The sequence below is a fragment of the Squalius cephalus genome, assembly GCF_949319135.1.
Source record: "Squalius cephalus genome assembly, chromosome: 22".
In the NCBI taxonomy this organism is placed as follows: Eukaryota; Metazoa; Chordata; class Actinopteri; order Cypriniformes; family Leuciscidae; genus Squalius; species Squalius cephalus.
In genome coordinates this window covers 24,962,363-24,985,251 of record NC_137143.1, presented here as the reverse complement: position 1 = coordinate 24,985,251, position 22,889 = coordinate 24,962,363, and the positions used below count along the sequence as shown (strand labels likewise).

Here is a 22,889-nt window from a genome sequence, read left to right as displayed (position 1 = left end):
CCGGTGGTGGGCTCATTATAAAGGATCATTAACACATCATTTTAAACCACACCAGACAATATGATTTGCCTGATTGCAAGGCGAGGTATTGACCGCTGGGCCTAGATGCTTGATGAAGCTATTGATCAGCACTAATCTGCATCCCTCCACCACGTAGACACAAGCAGATTATCCTGGAAAGGAATTATACTTTGCATTTCACACAGATTTTTTTTTGCTTATTAATTACGATTTGGCCTAATTAAAAAGCTTGTGAGTCATGATATGCAATTTAAACCAAAAAAGAAATATTATGCATGGGAAAAATGCAACTGTGAACATTTTTCATTTTGACTTCAACCGAAAGATGAAAGTTGTTTGTTTCTGGATTACGAATTCTTTTAATTATACATTTTGCTGTGTGGTTTTGCACTGATGAGTCAAAGCAGGGATTTGATTTAATGTGTTGATATTGCACAACATTTCATGATTTTCGTACATCATTGTGACACCCACCATCCGCTCTGTGTTTATAGTCGAGGTTCGATTTCAGCACCTCATATCTTTGAGCTGAAAGGATTCAGCATGTGGGCTTCTTTCAAAGCAGTTCGCAACAGGAATTTGAATATGCGGCGGAGAATCATCAGCCTTCTGGAGGGGAGCTTTCAGTTGTGTTTTAACTTTTTTGACATGCACCTCAGAGTGAATTCTCACACGATCCCGCCAAAGCTGTATCGCTCTTGACATCTTCGCATTAGTTACCCGGGATGGCTCTATGTTTTGCATCATCCTTTTCAGATCATATCACTCTGCTGCTGATGTTTTTCTGACTTGTTTTCGATAAGCGAAATCTCTTTGAAAGATACTGATTATTAAGCACGCATTAGAATTCTTCACTTGTTCTATTTGTTGACTGCAACTGTCAAGTTAAGGCCTAAATAAATGTTTAATTAAAAGTAATTAAAGAATGTTGTATGAAAAATGATGTTGATCAATAAGGATGTGCAAAACAACTTGTTTTCAAAGTCAACTGGTCATGAGTTTCCAGAATGATTAGTTAACTAATCTGTCTTAAAGAGGTCCTGCATTAAAGGGCGTTTGGGTTTGCCTGACCTTCTAAATTTGCATTAGTACATTAAGTCGTGCTCTTTCGTTCACTCTTTCGCCCGAATGGAAGTGTCTCGAGATGTTTTTTTAAAAGTTGGACTAATTTTAACTTGACAAAAACAATGCTTGTAGCGAGACGTTCAAATAAGTGTTGTGTTTGCATTTCGATATAATCTTGCATTAAATGGGCATCTTTAACCATGGCAACTGTCCATGTGCATTTTCACCAAGAATATTGTGTTTTCCATGCAATGCCAAATACAAAATGTAACTTTTAAAAACGCTGCATCTCATCATTTTTCTTTGGCTGTTATATTACAGCAAAACTCATAATCATGATTATTTTGGTCAATATTGAAATCACTATAATTTAACGCAATTAGTTGTGGGTGATATGAGTAAGTTTAGATTAAGACAATATGAGTAAGTTTAGATTAATTCTAATTATAAAAGTAAGTTTTGCAGTTTCACAATTATTTATACCAATTTGATTTTTCAGCAAAAATTAAAACTAGGTTAACTAAAAAGTCCTCAAATAGTTAATAAAGACAATAAGAATAAAAAAACAGAAGGAAATACAAATTCGTGTCTCTTTCACGGCTTAATGCGCTTTTAATAACTTTTAAAGAGGCTATATGCAACTTTTTCCCCAAAATAAACGTAACAATAGCCTTTTTATTTGACCATTTATGACTCAAACATCTCCTGATGAGCATACTGACACCTTGTCAGCTCACAGCGGGTGCACCTATAAGCCTGTATCCATTTTGCGACAGTCAGTGATCTAGCTGATATGAGAGACTTTTCACTGGAGAAACATGTTCATAGTTTCTATTAGGGCTGCACGATATTACAAAAAAACTGGCATTGAGATATTTAATTTTTCTTCGATATATATTGCAATATGACTTGAATAGCTCTGTTTGAAAATAATTAATCATTCTAGAATAATTGGGATTTTGTAGGGGAGTGAATCTACATAGAAAAAATTACAAATTCACAAGCATTCGCACCGGCACCTGTTATTTTTAAACATCGGTGTTAACACACAGTTTATAGCCTTCATATTTACTCCAATGAACTTGCCCCAGAACAGCGACAGATGGACTGACGCCGAAGTCCAGGCACTTCTCAACCTTTCCGTTGAGGAAATCCAACGCGACTTTGAAGAGACCACCAAGCCAAACATGATTATGTATTTCTGCTCAGCTGGAGATATTGGGCATCAACAACACGACAAATGCTATACTTTTTCGTATAGTTTACTTTCTTTATAATAACGTATTAGATAGCACTGTTAAACCGATCGTAAACTAATGAAGAGAGTTCTCAGCGTTGTCAAAATATAAGTCCCACACAACAACCAGAGCAGCAGGACGCAAGTGACGACTTGTGTCACTTCAGAGTTCCTACTGGCGGTGCGAATGCTACCAGAAAAATTGCCCTAGGAGAAAATGTTGTTTTCCTGGTGACTAGTTCCTATAACTGAGGTCCCATAGCTACTCAGTGTGAAAGCCCCTAGAACGAAACCACACCGCTGGCGCTGTGACGGAAAGGAAGTTGCTTAAAGAAGACAATAAAAAACAAATAAAAGCATTTATTTGAAAATAAAATGACTAATAACAAGAATATATTCCGTGGTGTGAAAGGCCTCAAACACGTCCATCTGAATAAATAACATGACATGGAATTTCACCATATCTATTTTCTAAATGCATGTTATTGATCTTATAGTGAACGATTCATCCATGCATTTGTTTCATTTTGTACGACGTACTTACGACGTACGAAAAGATCTGTCGCTACTTTCTGTTCAAAGATGTTTTCCAAAGGGTTTTACAGTGAAAACTTTTTTTCACTGTAAAGCGACAGTGAGCGACTTTTTTTGGATATTTATATATGGTCAGTGGATGAAAACTTCTACTCCCTGCAGCCCAAACAAACTGTCAGTGAAAATGTAGACTCTTTAGTTTGACATTTTGTCATTCCTGATGCTTTTTTCACACAGATTTTTCTATCAAAGTGCACTTCATTAGTGTATTGTTACTATGGGACATCGTCAGCCGTGTTCTGCCCGGTAATACTCGGCTCAGTCCCCCACCCCCTGTTTTCACTGCTGCCAACGCCTAGCTGTCAGATCTCACGCTGTTGCTAAGAGAGGGGAAAAGAAATACTTTGACCACTTCGCTGATGACATCTTAATTGAATCCGGGCTAATTTTGTCTAATGTTTTTCCTACTGCCACATCGTGATTAAATAATGTCACGATGGACTGAACAACTGAACAACAATTTTTTTTTGTAGCCAAAATGAGTCTGTCCATTGGTGTGGATATTGAGGATGTCATATTTCCCCCCCGTCTTGATCAGTAAAGCAGTCGTTGTTTGTATTTAGTTTTTAAAGGTGATGAAACTCTCTCTTGAATCATGAAATACATGAGCCTCTGCCCATGTGACTATACAGATTTGCGGCAGGCGGATAAATTAACATTCTGCTCTACGAGCACTGATCAGCGGTCTTTTCAAAACAGCAAGAAAATGCAGAGTCCATACTGACACAATGCTAATGCAGTATGCATCCATTCGATTGCATGTTAACCCTATTTAAACCTACAGTTTAGTTACAGGTATTATTGACAATTAAACTATTGAATATCAATGTTAAAGGAAGGCTTTAAGCTTATTCTTACCCAATACCTGATTTGCAGAACCACATGCTAATCATAATTTTATGATGCTTTTAGCCACTCATTTTTCAATGTTTAAACTCATTCCGCAGAATTTTGAAGATTTTCCCCCAAAAATGCAAAAGAAGTCTGCAAAATCAGGGCCTGCTGATTGCTCTGATCACATCTGAAGTCTTTCAGGCTTAATAATAGTTATTAACATTGAGACGTCTGTTGAATAAGTGCTGTTGTTGTTCTCTTTCAGGCTCGTAATGTCACTACAGGAGAGCTGGCTGCTATCAAGGTCATTAAACTGGAGCCAGGTAAGAAAATCTCTTCCCTTTCAGACGAAACCGATTTTGTTCTCATCTGGTGTCTGTTCTGTGATCTATTATCATATTCTCTCTCCATACACTCCTAGGCAGACTATTTTAATTCATTTAGGGCAGTTATTTCAAGTCTGGGGTCTTTAGGGGGTCTTCAAGCTGATTCCAATGGTGTACTTGAGAAGATTTAAATTTAGCTGTCTAAAACAGAAATTGATTTGTATTACATTTGTACATTTATTAAAGTACCTAGTTATGATTCCCCCCCCCCCCCCCCCCCCCCCAAAGAAAAGAGTAATACTTGTGAAAAATCTAAAATATTAATTAAAAAATCTGGGCTCTTTAGGGGGTCTTCAAGCAGATTCCCATGGTGTACTTGACATTTCTAGTTACTGATGAGGCTGTAGGGGTACGTAAGACAAAAGAGGTTGGGAAACATTATGGTATGGTGAAGTAGCTAATGTTTAGGATTGGTGTGCAGAAATTTGTAGGCTTGAACTCTATGTGGAGTGAACCATGAGCTTTCACCAAGTGTCCTTGAGCAGGGCACTTAACCGCTTAGAAGGTTATTCTAAGGGGACATTACCTGTAGTAAATGTACTATACGTCACTTTGGATAAAAGCATTTGCTATATGACCTCTTACTTCCTTACTAAATGAGGGGAAAAACAAGAACTTTGCACTCAGTCAATAAAGTCCTTTGGAACATTCATTCTATGTTTCTTCCTTGTTCATCTTGGTGTTAGGTAATTGTTTACTTTTTTCATGCAAATCAAATATTTGAACAAGTTAAATAAAAAAAATTAATACAAAAGTGCTGTAGACCCATCATGTTTCAAAGTTAGGATACCATCCTCTGTGTCCAGATGCACAATGGAGGTTTCACGCTCTGATCAAGGTAAACCCAGATTATTTATGTCAGTGAAAAAGCTTTTGATATAAAACCCAAACCAAAGTAGGAGATGACATCAAATGGGGTCTGGGGTTTGATACGGTTTGACAATATTGAATATCATTGTCACAGTAAAGGATGTACCTGTTTTATCCACCAGCCACCTGGATTGATGAATGACATTTTCTTGCCTTAAGGAAACCAGTGAAGTGCGTCTTTCATTTAGATTTTTTAGCGATTCTCTTTGTGTTCTGTTTTGCTGTGCCAGCAGTAACTGCAGGAACAATAGCAGACCTCAAACCTTTTTTTTGCTGGTTTGAGATAAAACCCACAGCCTTCTCCTTCTGATGGCTTAACTTCCCCAGCATGTTCTTTAAAAAAAAAAAAATTATGTCCAGTTAAAGTTTCACTTTGTGAAATTAAAGTAACTAGAACAAACTACAACTGGTAACCAAAGTTTGTTGTGTGTCCATACCTTGGTTGGTAATGGTGGTTCACCCCACATTTTTTATGATACTAAACCTATAGGCCTGTTTTTTTGCAATGAGAACGATTGAGCTACTTGGTTTAAACATTGACTAAGAATTCAGTAGCCACTCACATTCATAGATGCAGATGCACACAGTGTATTAGTCAGCTTTCAGCCTCCATAATTACTACATGCCTTTCATACCAGAGACGAGAGAGAATGAGAGGAGAATGGGGGTTTCTGGAGGCCCTGCGCTTTGCTTTCTCAGCTGTGGTTCGAGATAAGCGAGGGTTTGCATGTGTTTGTGTGGCTCTTCGATGCCCCTGTTGTAATAGGACACGTTGCCGTGCCAGATATCTGTTAAGCGGGGTTTCATATGTAAGGGCTAGATTTAGTCTGAGTGTTTTTGAAACACCTGCTCAGGCTTGTGCCCAAGCTGTTAGTTTTGAACGGGCGGGAAATATAGTGTAAACAAATTGCAAATATTATTGAAGAGTATGGAAAAACAACCATTAACTTTTAAAAGTTGACTGATACATGCTGCTGGATCAGTTTTTCATTCTTGGTTCAGATCTGAATGGGTGTCTTTGAATGCAAGCTAGAAAACTAGAAATTTGATCTTGATGGTGCAATATGCTAGTCATAGCTTTCAGATTAATTATATTTCAAACTTCGATCAGAACAACAGCATATTTGTGTCAAGTGAAATGTTAGTTTTTATGGGATTGAAAAATGCTTTGATGCCTTTCTATGACAACCAGTAGTGATCTAATATGAGTATCTATCTGTCTGTCCGTCCGTATATCTGTCTCCATATATATATCTAATAGATGACAGACAGATATCTATCTGTGTATTTGTTTGTCTGTCTATCTATCTATCTACTGTCTCCCTGTCTGTCAGAAAAATAGATAGATAAATAGATAGACGGACAGACGGATATCCATCCATCCATCCATCCATCCATCCATCCATCCATCCATCCATCATGTCCTCGTTTATGTGGCGTGGTGTTAGCTGTCTGTGCTCGTCGTTGTCGTCACAGTGGGCAAATGAAGGCTGCTAACTACTCGTACATGTATAGTAGTCATGTGCCCCAAGGGCTGCCCTTTATAATGTCTCGTTAATTGTGTTGGTTTGCAAGCAACGTGCTGCCAAGATAAACAAAATGAATCAGTTATTAGTCCCACATTTACCTTCACCTCTCTGGCGAGTTAGTATGAAGTTAGCCTATAATTAGATAAGGATATTAACATGAATGTCCCATGGATATGGTTTATGGAGATGTCTTTGTTCTTCTTTGACATTAATTTACAATTCTGATTAACATGCAGAGTTTCTTCCTGACGCATTGGACCGCATAGCCGTTTTTGCTGTTCTAACTCATTAATGTCTCTGAGCTGGCCTTTACGAATCATGGTGGGGGAGGACAGCACACACTTTCAGGATAGGTCTCCTCCCTCTCCGGCACTGTGGGGATCAGGACATGGCTTTGATTTTTGGCTCATTAGTTTCACATAATCAACAGGGGATCGTCTAAAAAGACCCAATAAATGGGTTTGCAAACAGACATGCCAACACAGACATCGAGACCTGGGGAGAGTTTATGTAGGGGTGTTCGGTGACGTGTTGATGTGCGGTGAGATTCATTCTTGGCCTGAGATGAGAGGCGCAGTGACCAGGATTCAGCTGGATGTGCTCTTATTTCTCTGTGTGTTGTAGATTGGTTGGCTCGAGCAATGTAGGTCTCATGCATTTCATTCAAAATTGATGAATCTATGATATTGGACTTCAGAAAGGAGCAATTTGCCACTTTGAAACAGGCCTGTAGAGGGAATCAATTTTGGGTGTCTTTTTCAGCTTCCTTCTTGGTTTGTGCTCGTTTGTGTGTATGCGGGCTCACGCATCTGATTGTGTGCTCGGACGCTTGTGTGTATAGGCAAACACTGGCCTGCATGTGTGTGAGTTTGTGCACCTGCTTCTGTGTATTGCTGAACAGCAAAGGCTATTCTTACCATAAAAAGAAGGGCGACCTCATGAGCAAGCACTTACCCTGCCTTGCCTTCCCTCTTAATGTCAGCTTGTTGTGTAGCATATTCACAGTGACAAGCTGTAGAAAGTGTGACGAGGCAAAATGTTCTCTGCCGACCAAGTGTGGACACTTAAAATCTACTGTTTCACCTCTCTGCTTCAGATTTGTTCTTCTTGGATGTAGAAGGATAGGTGGAAAACCTTGATTTCCTATTATTTCTGTTTTTCATTACCAGTTAATATAATTGGCTGATGCTGATATAAGTGAAAGTAAAGCTTGATATGGAACATAATACGGATGCTAAAATATTTATTGAAGATGCACAAGATCTTATTCTCTATGAAGAATCACTTGTCATTCGCTATGCAAATGTGGTTGCCAATGCCATGTTTGCCAAGGTTTTCAGTGCGATGTTATGCTTTTATTTTATAAATATATAAATGCACAATTTGCAGTTCAGTATGAGCATCACATATTGATTGTGAGCTTTAGAACTTGAGTGAGTTCATTCATTGAAGGACTATTCAATTGAACCAAGTGTGAAAGCACCCTTAGTCAGACCAGTTACTTAAGTTTGAGACTTTTTGTATGATTCATTAAAATAACTATAGTTTCTAAGTCTGTTACACCACCAAAGCGTATTTTTCCAATTGTTTTCAATGGGAACGTTGCGTTTTTTTAAAACAACAGCAGCGTGACGAGGCACTGAGCGTCTGTTTCATGCTGAGCACTCTGCGTTTTTTTTCCAATTGAAGAGTTGAAGAATGTTCAACTTTGGGTAAAATGCAGCGCTCAGCACTGTCACTTTTTACCCAGCCGTCCAATCACAGTGGAGGAGGGATTAGACAAATACCACAGCGGCCAACCAGACGACAAGAAGTACAACAACTGAACAAAATCATTGAAAACAAGATCCAGAGCGAATACTTTACATTGTATCGACATTTTTATATTCAGAAACAAACTAGGCCTATATGGGAAATTGAATACTAGCAACACTTCTGCTAATGTTTCGTATATAGCACATATAGCGAATCAACTGAAAAAAACGCTGTGCCACCGAGGTTTTGTGTCGCGAGGACAACTCAACTTAGGCTACGTTCACACTGCAGGCTGAAACGACCCAATTCCGATTTTTTTGCCCCTATGCGACCTGTATCTGATCTTTTCATGACAGTCTGAACGACACAGATCCGATCTTTTCAAATGCGACCCAGGCCACTTGGGTATGTGGTCCCAAATCCGATACATATCCGATCTTTTGAAATGCGACTTCAGTCTGAACGGCCAGGTCGCATGTATCCGACCCGCACGTCATTGATACGCGAAAAACGTCATAATTCTGCATTGAAGTAGTCGTCGGTTTGAAAACGGACTGCATATTCGTCGAGCTGAGGTAAATCTGCCGAACGGGTCGACCTCGACGAGCCCGTTAATTAAAAAAAAAAAAAAAAAAAGCCCACGGCCATTATATATACGTTATGTTAACTTATTTGTGCTGAATCTGATATTAGATAGGTCAGCGGCTGCTGTCTGGCTCTTGTGTAACGGTCGCTGCGTGCGCTCGTGTGTGTGTGTGAGTGAGAGAATCACAGTTAGTTAAAGCAGAGACGGGCTCTGGTTAAAGTTTAGCTACTTCCGCAAACAACAAGTGACGTCGTTGACCGTTGAGTACTCTTCTGCGCATGCGGGTCACTTCTGAGTCATTTCACGTTCACACAGGAGATCACAAAAGGTCGCATTTAATTGGAAATGTGAACGGCCTTGCAAAAAAATCGAATTTTTTCAAAAAATCGGAATTGAGCATTAAGCCCTGCAGTGTGAACGTAGCCTAAAAGATGTGTTTTCTTGCCAATTTTTTTCCCCGAATTTTTTCTCTTTTTATGTCATCACATTCAATTCAGACCATAAACTCATATTCATAGCTCAGATAAAATATGATTTCTTTTGCCATATAGTGCTAGTGATTCAGCTACCTTTTTATATGACTTTTCTCCCATTTTAATGTCCGCCAGGCAAGAGATGTTCGTTTCATGTGGCTGTGTCTCAAAGTCTAGTGAGCTACCCATCTAGACATCATGTTTGGCCATTGTAGATGCATTTCTGATGTAAACGATAGTCTCTGATATATTCAGTAGACACAAGTCATCTTACTAGATTTTAAAAAACAGCCTATATTTCATCTTCCAACCTGATGTTGAAAAGACAGGACAATGTTCCACCGCTATTCGGAGTGACATTAGGTGTGTGCGTGTTTGCATGCTGTGTCTTTGTTGGCTCTGATTCCCGCAAGACATGTTAAGGGAAGAGAAGGAGCAGGAGTGGAGGTGGGTCTGGTATTAGCCGGCTGGGAGCACTGAGGCACTGCGGGCGTGCAGGGCAATCATTTAAAATGCATGGGCTCGGAGGTCGGCTGCCCTCAGAAATGTCACTCGCTGTAATGGGAGGGGAGAGTGCCAGAACCCAGAGTCCCTACAGAGTCAGATGCGTGTGTGTTTAATGCATGTGTTGGATGGTTTGTGTGTGTGTGTGTGTGTGCAGTATGGAGACTTGCATCCCGGCAGGTGCAGCTGGTGCTCTGTCAACAAAGAGCTTTAGAAAAATATGCTGCTGATGTACGCACAATATTAGGGAAAAGTGGGTCCAAAGTCCTACAATGGGAAAACACAGGCTAGATTTACAGACCTACGTAACAAATCGATGTTACAAAATGTGATTGATTGTGACAGGGGCCAATATGCAAAAAATTTCCTCCAGGAAGCTATTCAGGCATAAGGTAATGTATTTTCGTTGCCTGTCAGCTATAATAAAGCATTTAGACGCAGTGATGGAAAAATCGAGAGTAAATGATCAGGACAAGAATGTATTCTTACATTTTCCCCAAATGATTGATAGTCCATTATTTTGACAAAGTAGATTAATTGGCCAATATTTTGAGATTATTAAAATTAAATTAGGATTGAAAGAATTGCTGAAGGCTTTGTTCATACAGACATACTGATGGCAACTCACACACAACTGATTCAGTCTCCTTCTCTCACTTGTGATAGATTTCAGTAATGCCATTTGACCATTGTGAAGGATAATCATTGTATTTTGATCAATATGCAGCCTTGGTGAGCATAAGAGACATCTTTCAAAAACATAAAAAAATCTTACCAACCCCTTACTAAACTTTTGGACCATAATTCCGTTCATACAGCACACATCAACCAAAATTTGGCTGAATCTTGTAAATGTAAAGTAGACACTTTTGTTAAATAATGTGCTTGCTACTGTATTTCATAACTAGTTGTGTATTGAATATTTTTCATATTTAGCTACTGCTGCTGTTTGAATGTAGCCCTTGTGTTAGTTCTGCAATCTGTCAACTGCCTTGTCTTGATAATGTTTTTTTTTTGGTTGATAAACTTGATAAAGTTTTTAAAGTTTTTAAAAAATATCTCATTGTACATTGTAACCTAATTCAGTGGCTTTATTCTAAAGCTGCCCATGTAGAACAGTCAAAATTGACAAGCAATTGAAAAAGCAATATGATATCTTTCATCTTCATATAACACTTGACATCAGAGATGGGTGTTTTAATAAGCATTGAAAATTTGTGGCAAACTGGGACTGAAAAAACACCCGTTTGGGGACACGAGTGCTAATGGTGACCAAACCTCTGTTAAATGTGTGAGACTTAAGGAAATACACCCCTCATACCAATCAAGCTCTTTTAATCCCCATCCTAGAACACACACACACTATCTCACTTTAACACTTACACACATTCTGTCACGTCAGCGGAGCTGTGAGCTGTTAGCTGTGCACACACATATGCGCGCTGACACACATGTCTAATGGAGTGACAGTTGAGCGCCTCTCCCTGACAGTCTCTGTTGCTATCCAACACCTACAAACATGCCCAAGAGCACAAACTTGTCCCATTTCTGTATGCGATGACATGCTTTAATGAAATTTATGCATGAATTATTTGTTATTATTCAGATTTTTTTCAGTTTGAACAAAATCATGACGGTGCTCGTTGCACCTTACAGTTACATTCAAATTCTGGTTCACAATAATTGGAAAACAATAGCTAGAAAAGTTGAAGGTTTCTCTCTGGTACAATAGAGCTCTATTATGTAACACATATTAACTGAACATGTTTGAAAAACGATATATTTAATTTATAATTTTTTCTTTGTAGTGTGATTTGAGCTGGAGAGACCACATTTATGATACCATTTGATGTCAGATTGTTCTGCTGATGTTATTGAAAATGTTATTGAAATGGAGATTCAAGTCAATAGGAGCTTTCTGATATTATTATATGTAAAAATCTGACTCGAAAGTTTGTTGTGTCCTATAGAACTTGGGTCTGGTGGACTGACCTCTACAGCAGTGTCATCTTTTGTTTTTTAATGGGAATGAAAGCGAGGCTGTGAGGGATAGGCATACATCTCTTCAGTGTGTTGCACTGTTATTTAATGTGTTTTTGGTTTGTTCTGATGACGAAACACTGCAAAAATATCTTTCCGAGAAATTTCAGTAGACAAAAAAAACCCCAGAGAGTATGAGCTGTGGAAAATTAGAAGTGATCTAGAAGCTTTATACAGCGGATGCCATTGAAAACATGGCAAGTCCATCCCTCACAGTCTCGCTTTCATACATAAGGTCTGGGTCTGGTGGACCTCTATAGATTCATGGAGCCGTTTCTAATGGCGAGATGTTTAAATATTGAAAGGTGCATTTTCTTGAAATAATCCTCCGGTGAGGCTACAGTCCAAATTCAAAGAACCTTGAAATCTGAATAGGAGTGTTTTGCTTTATATATATATATATATATATATATATATATATATATATATATATATATATATATATATATATATATATATATATATATATTATTTTTTTTATTATTTTTTTTTATATTTATATTTAAGAGGTTTTACCTCTTAAAGGTGCAGTAAGCGTTTTCTGAGAAACACTGTTGTGTTGATATTTGAAATCAACTAAAATAAACACACCCCATCTCTTCATTGCTCCGCCCCCAAAATGCACAAACATGCAATGCAAGTGTGAATGTGTGTTTAAAAAAAAAAAAAATTGTTTATCATAGCTGAAACGAAGCTAAATAATGGTTAGCGAAAAATAAAGCGAAGATGAGGACCGAACGACAAGGAAGAACAAAAAATAAACACACAGTACACAAGAATACATACAATTGGTTGTAAGTCGCCAGCAGCACATCAGCTTCAGACGATCAGTGACACTCAAAACTGTCCTGTTACTATAGCTAACATTACAATTGCGTATCTTGGTTCTGTTAAACAGCAAAACCGATGTTACTCACGTATGGAGCAGAAATAATGCAGCCTCGGCATCCGTTTTTAGGTCTTCCCGCTTAGGTCTCTCCAGCGCTAATTTATGTTTGTTCATAATAAAAAAAGATGTATTAGTTTATGTGGATGTTAACATTAACTAAGGTAAATAAATTCTGTAAGTTTAAATTTTGTCATGGTATCTAATGCATTAACTAATGTGAACCTTACTGTCACCTTTTGAAATATATTGTATGTTGAGAAAACAAACCAAAAGTTTGATGATTTATCTAAATATTTGTCCAGTCTTAACCCCTTTATCATTATTATTATTATTATTATCTCTCAGAAAACCATCTGCCTTGAGCAATGGGAAAGACTGCAAAACTGTGCTTATCGAGACATTCCATTGTAGTCCTTAAAGTCTGTTAATTTATGCCATTATCCTTTTTTTTATCCTTCATGTTGATTAATAATTTTGAAATGGGCAAGAACAATTTGCTCAAATGTCTCAGGATCAGAATCAATGGATGCTTGCAGTTGTTGCTGTGAGTTTGGAGTCTGTTTATTATCTTATTTCTCTCTAATTAGTTGTAATTTAAGCCCACTTTTTTGTTTTATCATTCTCTGGTGGTACACAGAGAAAAATCCCACTGATCACTGTTCCTTTTCTGTGTTATCTGCAGCCTTGCCTCGTGTCCATGTACAGTAATGGAATTTCGTTGGGAAATTTACCAGACCTCTAGATGGGCTTCAGCACTTCACATAGAAAGGCAGCCAAGTTTTTTTTTAAGTTTTTTTTTTTAGTGTGGCTCTTAACTGTCCATTCTCAAATCAATACACACTTCCCCCCTTGTCTGACCAAAGGCAGACACTCATAAATACACTAAAGTACATACCACACTTCTCTTGAAGGGATAGTTTACCCAAAAACGAAAATTGCATTTATTTAGATAATCATTCATATATATATGTGTAAATAAAAGCCTAAATGATATCTGTTCATCATATAAAGCAATCGTGTCTCTTTAGAAGACTTGGATTAAACCGCTCGATTCATGTGGATTTATTTTATGATCCATTTAGGAACATTTTGAAGCATGAGAGCTTTGGGTGAGTAGACTTTCAATGGAGGGACAGAATTTGCTAAGATTCGAAAAAAAAAAAAAAAATCATTCATTTGTTTTCCAAAGATGAACGTAAGTCTTACGGGTTTGTAACGACATGAGAGTGAGTAATTGATGGCAGAATTTTCATTTTTGGGTGAACTAACCCTTTAACATAGCACATATACCAATGATATTCATGTAACTGCTGCTCAGCAGGAGCTTTTTTGCCTCGAAGCTGGACGTTCTACCCATCAGATATGCATAGCTGAAGCCTACACTGTGAATAGTAGGGTAGCTGCTTCTGTTTCCCCTAAATGAGGTAAGAGGCAATACCTCCTGCTGTCCCTCGCAGCGATCTGCCCCATATGAGCAGGGAAATGTCACTGCCTCTGCGGAACGCTCACTGGATCACTTGCCCCGGCAGGAAGTACGTGTCACCTGACCCCACTGCTGCTACTTCACACTTCCCTCAGGGAGCGAATGTCTTTTGCACAGACCTACACTTAAAGGACATTATGCAAAACTTCTCAAAGCTTCTCCTTCCTTTAGTCCGTGGGTTTGGAATTAAAACATTCCTCGGAATTGGTCCTGAATTTAACAAGCAAACTTCAAACAAACACAGTCCCTATATTTTTCATTTCAACATTTACCGGTAATTTTATTTCATTTCATTCCGTGATTTTATTTCATTATTTCATTTCATTTCATTTCAGTATTTCATTGCATTGCATTGCATTTATTTAGATTATTTAGATAATCGTTCATATATATATATATATCGTTCATATATATATATATATAATAAATTCCCACAATTTAAAGGTGATATTTTACCCTGTTTGCACATTATTTTTGCTGTTTTATTTTTGGTTTTGCAATAGTGGGGCAGAAATTACTTTAAGTACTCAAAATAGTTTTTATTCATTTCAGAATAGTTTACAGTTACAGTAAAACTTAAGCCCAAAGTATACTTTATTTTTTAAGTGTACGCTGGCATATTATGTGTGCAGGCGAACTTGTAGCCTTTCAAAGTGTTCTCCATTTAATAGCGTGTGTGAACGCAGACGGGTGACACATGCGCTCTAGAAACTTTTGTCTTTGTATATACATAGTATTCGAAATACAGTAAGCGAAAAGTCCCCAAATAGCCTACTACTACCGCCGAGATCCTGAAGTGTGCATTCGATTGACACTTTACACGGGAGGGGGTTTATGGGGGGTTTTAGGAATGGAATTGAAGCGACGCAACTGACGCTGATTTTTCACGTGACAGTAACAACATGGCGGATGAAGTACGTCCAAATTTCCCATATTCGTACTAAATAGAGCATACTTTTTTTAACGGTCGCAAAGTAAATTCATATGTAGTACCTACTCAGTACGCGATTTCGGACCCATCGTTTGTTTTCTTCTAAACTAAAGTTGCGGCTCACACAAGCGCTTGTCAATGCGGGCGTCTGTTATTGTTGCAGTTTCCGGCATTTTGTTGTTGTTTCGTCTCTTTAGTTTCTTTTGTACTGTGAAACAGCGACCTGGGCAAGTGTCGCCATCTTGTCAGTGCAAAACAAATTTAATGTGCATGTGCCACCTGCTCATAGAATGTAAAGTTTGGGCTTTAATGTGATGGTATCAGATGATAATACCATGGTACTGTATGTTTTACATTTACATACCAAGGTTTTTACCTCAAAGAATAACATAATGAAATCATGGTCGATTCCAAAATGTTCCATTTTGTACTGTTTTGTAAGTAAATACTAAGTGACCTTTCATCTTGTAAATGCGATTATTGGTGCCTGCACCCAGCTTGGGCTGTTCAGTTTAATGGCGAATTACGCAAGTTAAAATATTTATCTCTGCCCCTCTATGTGGGAGTAAAAGGAGTGTGTTGCTAGTGTCAGTGGGAGAGAACAAGGAAAAACCGTTAAAAAACTTTTAATGAGCCTACAGCTTCCATCATTAAGCAAGCAGTCACAACAAAGTGACTTTGTTCTCTTCTGCTCTCCTCCATCTCTCATAATCTGTCTCTCCCTCTCTCTTCCTCCTTGTCTCGCTCTCCGCTCACACACACACACACACATTTACAGAGCAGAGCCAGAGATCAAGGTCAGCTCAGATGGAGTCGAGCCAGAAGCCCCCACACAAGCATTATGGGTGATTGCCTTCTCGTGTCACCCATCAGCTGAGATCACATCACTTCCAATAAGTTAGCAGAATTTCAGATATTCTGTCTCTCTCTGTTACTTTTGTCTTTCCCCTATTTGTTTTTCCATCTCCTCCTTTTTCTTTTACAGCAACAAATAAATGTCTCTGAAGGAAGAAGGCCCTTGCTCATGCTCTTGGCTTTTAAATAAGCTGAGCTAAAATAACTAAACTTTACCGGGTTGAGAGAGAAAGGAAGTTTAGAATGGGGTGTGAATCTCTCCATCAGCAGTTGGAGGGGAAAACCACAGCGATGCATCAGGGGTCTGATGCTTTCTGAATGCTAAAGAGAGCTCAATGCTTTATAGGCACTATATACATAAGCGCCTGACCCTCCCTGTAGTCTTATGCATGATTAAACAAAGCATCCAATCCTTCGATTTGAAGCTTTCATGAGGAATGGGTTTGAATTTTTATATGGATCTGCCTTATTTAGAGGTGTTTTCTGAGACATGTGTCACTGTTACTTCTGCAAACCCCTAACCCTTAAAAAAGTGTCCATTTTAATCATCTTAAAGGAGAACTCGGCAACTCTAGCGAACTCTAGTCACTTCTTCGCTGATTTTTCCTTTTGTTGTCGCATGTTTTCCCCACGAGCTCCCCCTACAGCTGTGGGGGGGGGGGGGGGGGTATATTTCACAACACGGTCGTAAAAAACTCACTTGCGGCGGCCTCCTCCCCCTCTCTACCGCTGCTCATGTGCGTTTGTTTTGATCGGAGCAAGCCAACTGTATCTTGTGGAGCTATGTCTACCAAGGTGGGTAATCTGGTAATACATCATACATGCGTGTGTGTTTATGTCGAATTGCCGTAAAGCAATTCGTGTTTCGCGCTCGTTCTCGTTCTCTCTTCTCACGAGACTTCCAATTTCTATCTTGCCGGGACGGTAGTCCCCAAGTTGCAAGGTTGGTTTTCCGCCTGGGAACGCTGGGGGGAGCAGGGAAAGTCACCAATATCACCAGAACAGGTTGTTTAACCATCCAAATGAATTCTAGACAGTTTTATTAAGTTAAAAAAGTTGCCAAGTTCTCCTTTAAAATGTCCAGGAGAGTAAAAGTTCCATGTACTTTTTAATATATTTTTTTATAGATGTTTTCTTTTACTGTCATTTTCATTGAAGAATATAATTTTATATCATTTTTAATTATATTATATTAATTATATTATATTTAGTGCTTTCAAATCGATTAATCGCATCAAACATAAGTTTTTGTTTATGTAATAGGATATGTGTGTGTGTGTATATATAAATATAATACATGTATAGATTTGACTGCACTAATTATATTATATTACATTATATTACATTAGAATTTCCTACCATTTAAAGGTCATGTTACATTTTAACCTGTTTTTAAAAAGCCTACTGTCATTATTTATTTTCTCAGAAATTGTACTGTTATTTATCACTGAAGAATATTATTTAAATTGCCATTATTTTATTTTATTTATTGTTTAAATGTGCATTTTGTTATTTTATTTTGATAATAGTTCATTTATATTATATTATATTATATTATATTGCATAAATTCTTTTATATATTATTTGCAATTGTAACCTGTTTTAAAAAAGACAACTGTCATTATTTTTGCTATTTTGGTGATGCTACTTCAGAAATTACTTAAAGCAATCAAAGATTACAGTTACAGTAAAACTTACTTTGATGGTAATGCCATGGTGCTTTCAAATATACCATGGTATTGTGTTGAGTTTTTACATTTTACTCAAAGGAATACCATGGTAATGAAATCATGGTAGATTCCAAAGTGTTGTACAAAAACACTTTTTAATCAACATGAATGAATTAGCTGAATAATGTTTACATGCTCACCTTGTCCCCATCTCTCTGTTTTCCCTGGACAGGCGAGGACTTCGCAGTGGTTCAGCAGGAAATAATCATGATGAAAGACTGCAAGCACTCTAACATTGTGGCCTATTTTGGTAGTTACTTAAGGTATAGTAATGACCACTTTCCTGACCACCCTTTTACTGTTCTCCGCTCTCTCCTTACTTACCCCTTCTTTCAATCGCTCCCCTCCTGCTCTGTCAGTTCCTATTCCTGTCTAAGGCTGTTGAGTTGACACTGTGCTCTGTTGGCTGGGTCTCTCAGCTGCACTGCAGGAACAGCCACCTCGGTTTCTGATAATTGTACAACCTGTGCCTATGAATGGTGTTTTAAGCAAGGTAGATCTCATTTGATTTTGGTGGCAAAAAGCAGGACGTTAACATTGACAGTATGATGTTTTCTCAAAGTTTGGTATTACATGACACCTTCATCGCCCACCAGGGATCTACAATCTTTAATTTCAAGACTAGAAGTAATTCAAAATGTTAGAAGGTTAAGCTAAAATGATTTTAATTTCTTCTGGCTAACTTCTTGGTGAATGTCTTTTTTTGCTTTAGTGACAATTCATGTTTTTCTCTATGAGCAGTTTTTGATTACATTAGTCTCATGTAAACATGTATAACCTAATGTTTAAAGTCTTCTGGTCATAATATGGCTATAAAATTGTGCATTTATCCTAGTACAATGTCTCATGTAACTTTGGGAAAATAGGTATAATAGATACCATATATCAATACAGCTTCTATTTAACTTTTTCTGTGTATAAATAAACTACCATTCAAATGTTTGGGGTCAGTAAGATAAAAAATATATATATTAAAAAAAAAAAAAAATTCAATGGATCAAAAGTGACAGTAAATACATTTATAATGTTGCAAAAGATTATTTCAAATAAATGCTGTTCTTATGAGCTTTCTATTCATTCAGATTCTTTAGAATCCTGAATTTCACATAATTTTTTTCAACATTGCCAATAATAAGAAATGTTTCTTGCGCACCAAACAATCATATTAGAATGATTTCTGAATATGATTATGTGACACTGAAGACTGGAGTAATGATGCTGAGAATTCAGCTTTGCCTTCACGGGAATAAAGTACATTTTGAAATATTTTACAAAAGAAAAGTTATTTTAAATATTAATAATATTTCACAATATACTGTTTCTGCTGTCACTTTGATCAAATAAATGCAGCCTTGAGCATAAGACACATCTTTAAAAAAATCATTTAAATTATTTTACTGACCTCAAACTTTTTTTAAACATTAAAAATATATTAATTCTGAAGTTTGAACAAATTGGACGTTACTGTGCAGTGAAGTATCTGAAAACGGCACTTGAATCAAAGAATTTTATCGTGGTCTTCCTCATAGCTGTAGGCAACTTAGGCGGCATATCTCTTAAATATTAGTCTAGACATTAGGCACCTTGAGAAGTGGAGAAGGGTGTTTTTGATAAAAGCAGGTTGCTTGTGAGTTATGACTGTCTCCTACTTGCTGTGTCATGACCCAGAAAAGTGTGCATCCTTCCACTCTCCCTATGGGGCTGCCAGGGGACTATTTCGAGACGCATCGATTGAAATATAATTTGTTGGTGTTTTTCTTTCTCTGGCTTTTCAGGAGAGATAAATTATGGATATGTATGGAATACTGTGGGGGAGGCTCATTGCAAGACATATATCACGGTAAGATACACCATACAAAGGTAAACAATCAACTGCTAACTCAGACTCACTCGGTGGTCAGTATTTCAATGCTGTGCAATATCTCCTTCCCATTCATTATTTAAAGGAACAGTTTGCCCAGAAATGACAATTCTGTCATCATTTATTCATCCTCACTTAGTTCCAAACCGATATGAGTTTAATTCTTCTGTAAAACACAGCATGATTCATGTTGAATAATTTTCTTGGTCAATTTTCTTTCCATACAATTCTTTTCCATGAGGCTTTCGAGCTTCCAAAACGATGCAAAAGCACCATAAAACGATCGCAAAAGTGATCCATATGACTTAAGTCAAAGAGCGACCTGTACATTGTTCATAATGTCTCTTTTTGCATTCCAAGTGCAAAATGACATAAGGGTAAATAAAAACTCACATAATTTTCATTTTTGGGTGAACTATTCCTCTAAAAGTCCCAGTGTAAACAATGTTGATACGATGTTTGCAATGGTTTGAAAGTTCTTCTCGTTTCCGATGCCAGTTTTTACATAAATAGACTTTCCTCTCCTCCAATTAACAATCTGATTCTTGACAGATGGCCTAAATATACAAATCTTTTCTTACGTTGGAAAGCGTCCCTCTGTATGTTCCCAGGTGATAAATTTAGCAGAGCTCAGTTGAGTGGCCTGTCAGATCATTAGAGCTCATTTTCACGGCAGCTGTCGGCAGTTCTGTGATTCTCTCTGAGCCTCTGCGTGAGGTGGGGGTAGATGGTGTTATGCGACTAACGTGTTAGCTTAGTGTCCAGCCTCACATCCCACGTTATCTGCCCCCCCGCTGCCACGGTTGCACTCGGCTGTAGGGTCGCAGGCCTGATTAGAGCCGAGGCCGACCGGCTCCAGTCTTCCCACACACAACACATAAAGACATATAGAACACATGAATCAAGTTCTGCTTGGACAAACATGTTTTTAAATAACTTTCTGAACTAGTAAATGATCAAGTAAAGGACATTTGAGGTAAAAAAAAAAAAAAAAAAGGATATACTGGACATTTCTGCTGAATGGATGAAAGCCTCTACACCTGTTTGGACGTAATTAAAGAGCAAACCTTGTAAGAATTTGTCTTGAATGCACTCTTTATTCTTTTATCTTTACATATGTCGTAACATTTTACAGAGGATGGAATATATACACTTTCATTTTAAGAAATTAATACTTTCTATTCAGAAAGGATGCATTAAGTTATTCAAAATCACAGTAATTATTTATAATTTTCAATATTCAATATATTTCTGAAGGATCATATGACATTAAAGACTGGAGTAATGATGCTGAAAATTCAGCTTTGCATCACAGGATGTGTTATAAAATATATTCGAATAGAAAACACTTATTTTAAATTGTAATGATATTTCACAGTATTAATGTTTTTACTATATTTTGATCAAATAAATGCAGTCTTAGTGAGCACAACAGACTTCTTTCCAAAGCATTAAAAAAATCGTACAGAACTTTTAAATGGTAGTATAATTCACATAAAAAAATCTTTTAGTCAATGTGAAATCAAAATTGATCCTATTTAATTTGATGCATGTTTTTGAAAAGAAAAACTTTAACTTTAGCGTCTTTTCCAGCAGTTATAAGAACGGGAAGGAAAGGTTTCAGTTGAGCATGGTTTGTCACGGCACGATTTCAAACCGTTCTCGACATCGCCACTCAGGATTGGTCACTTGTCTGTTGCCTGGCTACTAGTTTCACTGTAGCTGACCATGTGTGCTATTTAAACGAAGTGAACATTAGTTATCAATAAAATTAAAAGAAATATCTGGTCAATATCTTCTATAACGCAGTTGGTATTTACATCTCATACCGTCTGTTAGCTCTTGCACCACCAAGACAACAACTGATGCATTTGTATTAAAATCCAAAGAGCTCCGTTATCAGCTCCACAGTCCCACGGTAAATGAAGCCGTCCAACGAAATGGAATTGTTAAGCAACGAGAAAGTTTTGGCCCAACAGTGGAGAAGCGGCTTTGTAATCTTTCATCACTGGTTTAACATACTTTCCTTTTCTGATGACATCACCGTGCCCTCTTATTTTTCAACCTATCACGTTACCACTATTTGCAGTCCAGTCAAGTCCTGGTATTCTTTTCTCTGAATATCTGGTTTCACATTTAGAACCAATCACTTTACAGAAGTAAAATGGGTTGCGGACACCATTTGATAAATTTAAGACCCTTCTGCTGTCTCTTTCTCTCTCTTCCTTCAGCCCATTTAGTATTCGCTCCTTCCGATTAGCACGTTTCCTGTTTTTTTTTATATTTAAATCAGCAATAAAAGTCTCTATTGACTTAAAAAAGATTAACTTCTCTGTCAGAGGCTTCAAACCGTCAGAAATCCTACATCATTATGGGCAACAGACAGATGAGCTTCTCAGACGCCTTGTGAATTTTCTTTTGCTAAAGTTTCAACGTCTGGTATTTTCATCAGTAGTCCATTTTAGAGTTGTAGGGTAATTCAACTCTATATTTTGTCAGGTTGGAAATGTGTAATCAGTCACATTGGGTTCTTGATAATCTCGTCCTTGGTCTGCTGGATGAAACCCATTAGTGGTGCTTTTGTTAAACTGTCGTTCCAGTGTGGTATGGAAAGGATCAATGTTATATATGTTCTCTTGGTTTAAACAAGTTCAAGCTTAAGATAACTACTCTGCATGCCTCATTCTTCAACTGATGTGTTTGCACTTTTGTACACACTTTTATATTGTTCGGATCATTACATTTAAGATGTTTTGGCAAATATTCTGGAATTGGATTTTTTCAGATGTACTTAGTAGATTACATTAGTGCTAAATGTACACTAAATTTGTCTCCACAGTTACTGGGCCTCTAACAGAATCACAGATAGCATACGTAACAAGAGAAACCCTTCAGGTAAGCCATTTTACCGGACTCTGTTTTGACAACTGAAGCAATCTGTTGTGACCATGAAAGCTACTTTTGAATTTTTAATGGTAGACATGTGGGCCGATATTTCATAATCCTTGTTCTGTCTCTAAAAAGGCAGTTTGTAAATGTGTTTTTGAGATGAATATGAATTAAAATGAGTTTTAATCATGGCTTTCATTTCAGGGTTTATATTACCTACACAACAAAGGAAAGATGCACAGAGACATAAAGGTAATGTCATTTATTCCTGATTGATTTTAGCTTTTGTGCGTCTAAATGAAAGACTCGATCGAATTGATTGATTTAATTGTACTCAAATGGCAAGAAAAAGTTGAA

At 37.5% G+C, this 22,889-nt stretch overlaps 1 protein-coding gene across 8 annotated transcripts in view; it reads left to right on the top strand.

Moving 5' to 3' along the window:
* Positions 1–22,889, top strand: part of map4k3a (mitogen-activated protein kinase kinase kinase kinase 3a) — a 59,629-nt gene that overhangs the window by 9,099 nt on the left and 27,641 nt on the right. For all 8 annotated transcript variants that reach the window (XM_079856711.1, XM_079856714.1, XM_079856713.1 and 5 more), the window contains exons 2-6: positions 4,017–4,074; positions 17,955–18,045; positions 19,558–19,622; positions 22,483–22,538; positions 22,737–22,784. In XM_079856711.1, the coding sequence (XP_079712837.1) occupies positions 4,017–4,074; positions 17,955–18,045; positions 19,558–19,622; positions 22,483–22,538; positions 22,737–22,784 (318 nt within the window). The remainder of the gene's footprint in view (positions 1–4,016; positions 4,075–17,954; positions 18,046–19,557; positions 19,623–22,482; positions 22,539–22,736; positions 22,785–22,889) is intronic.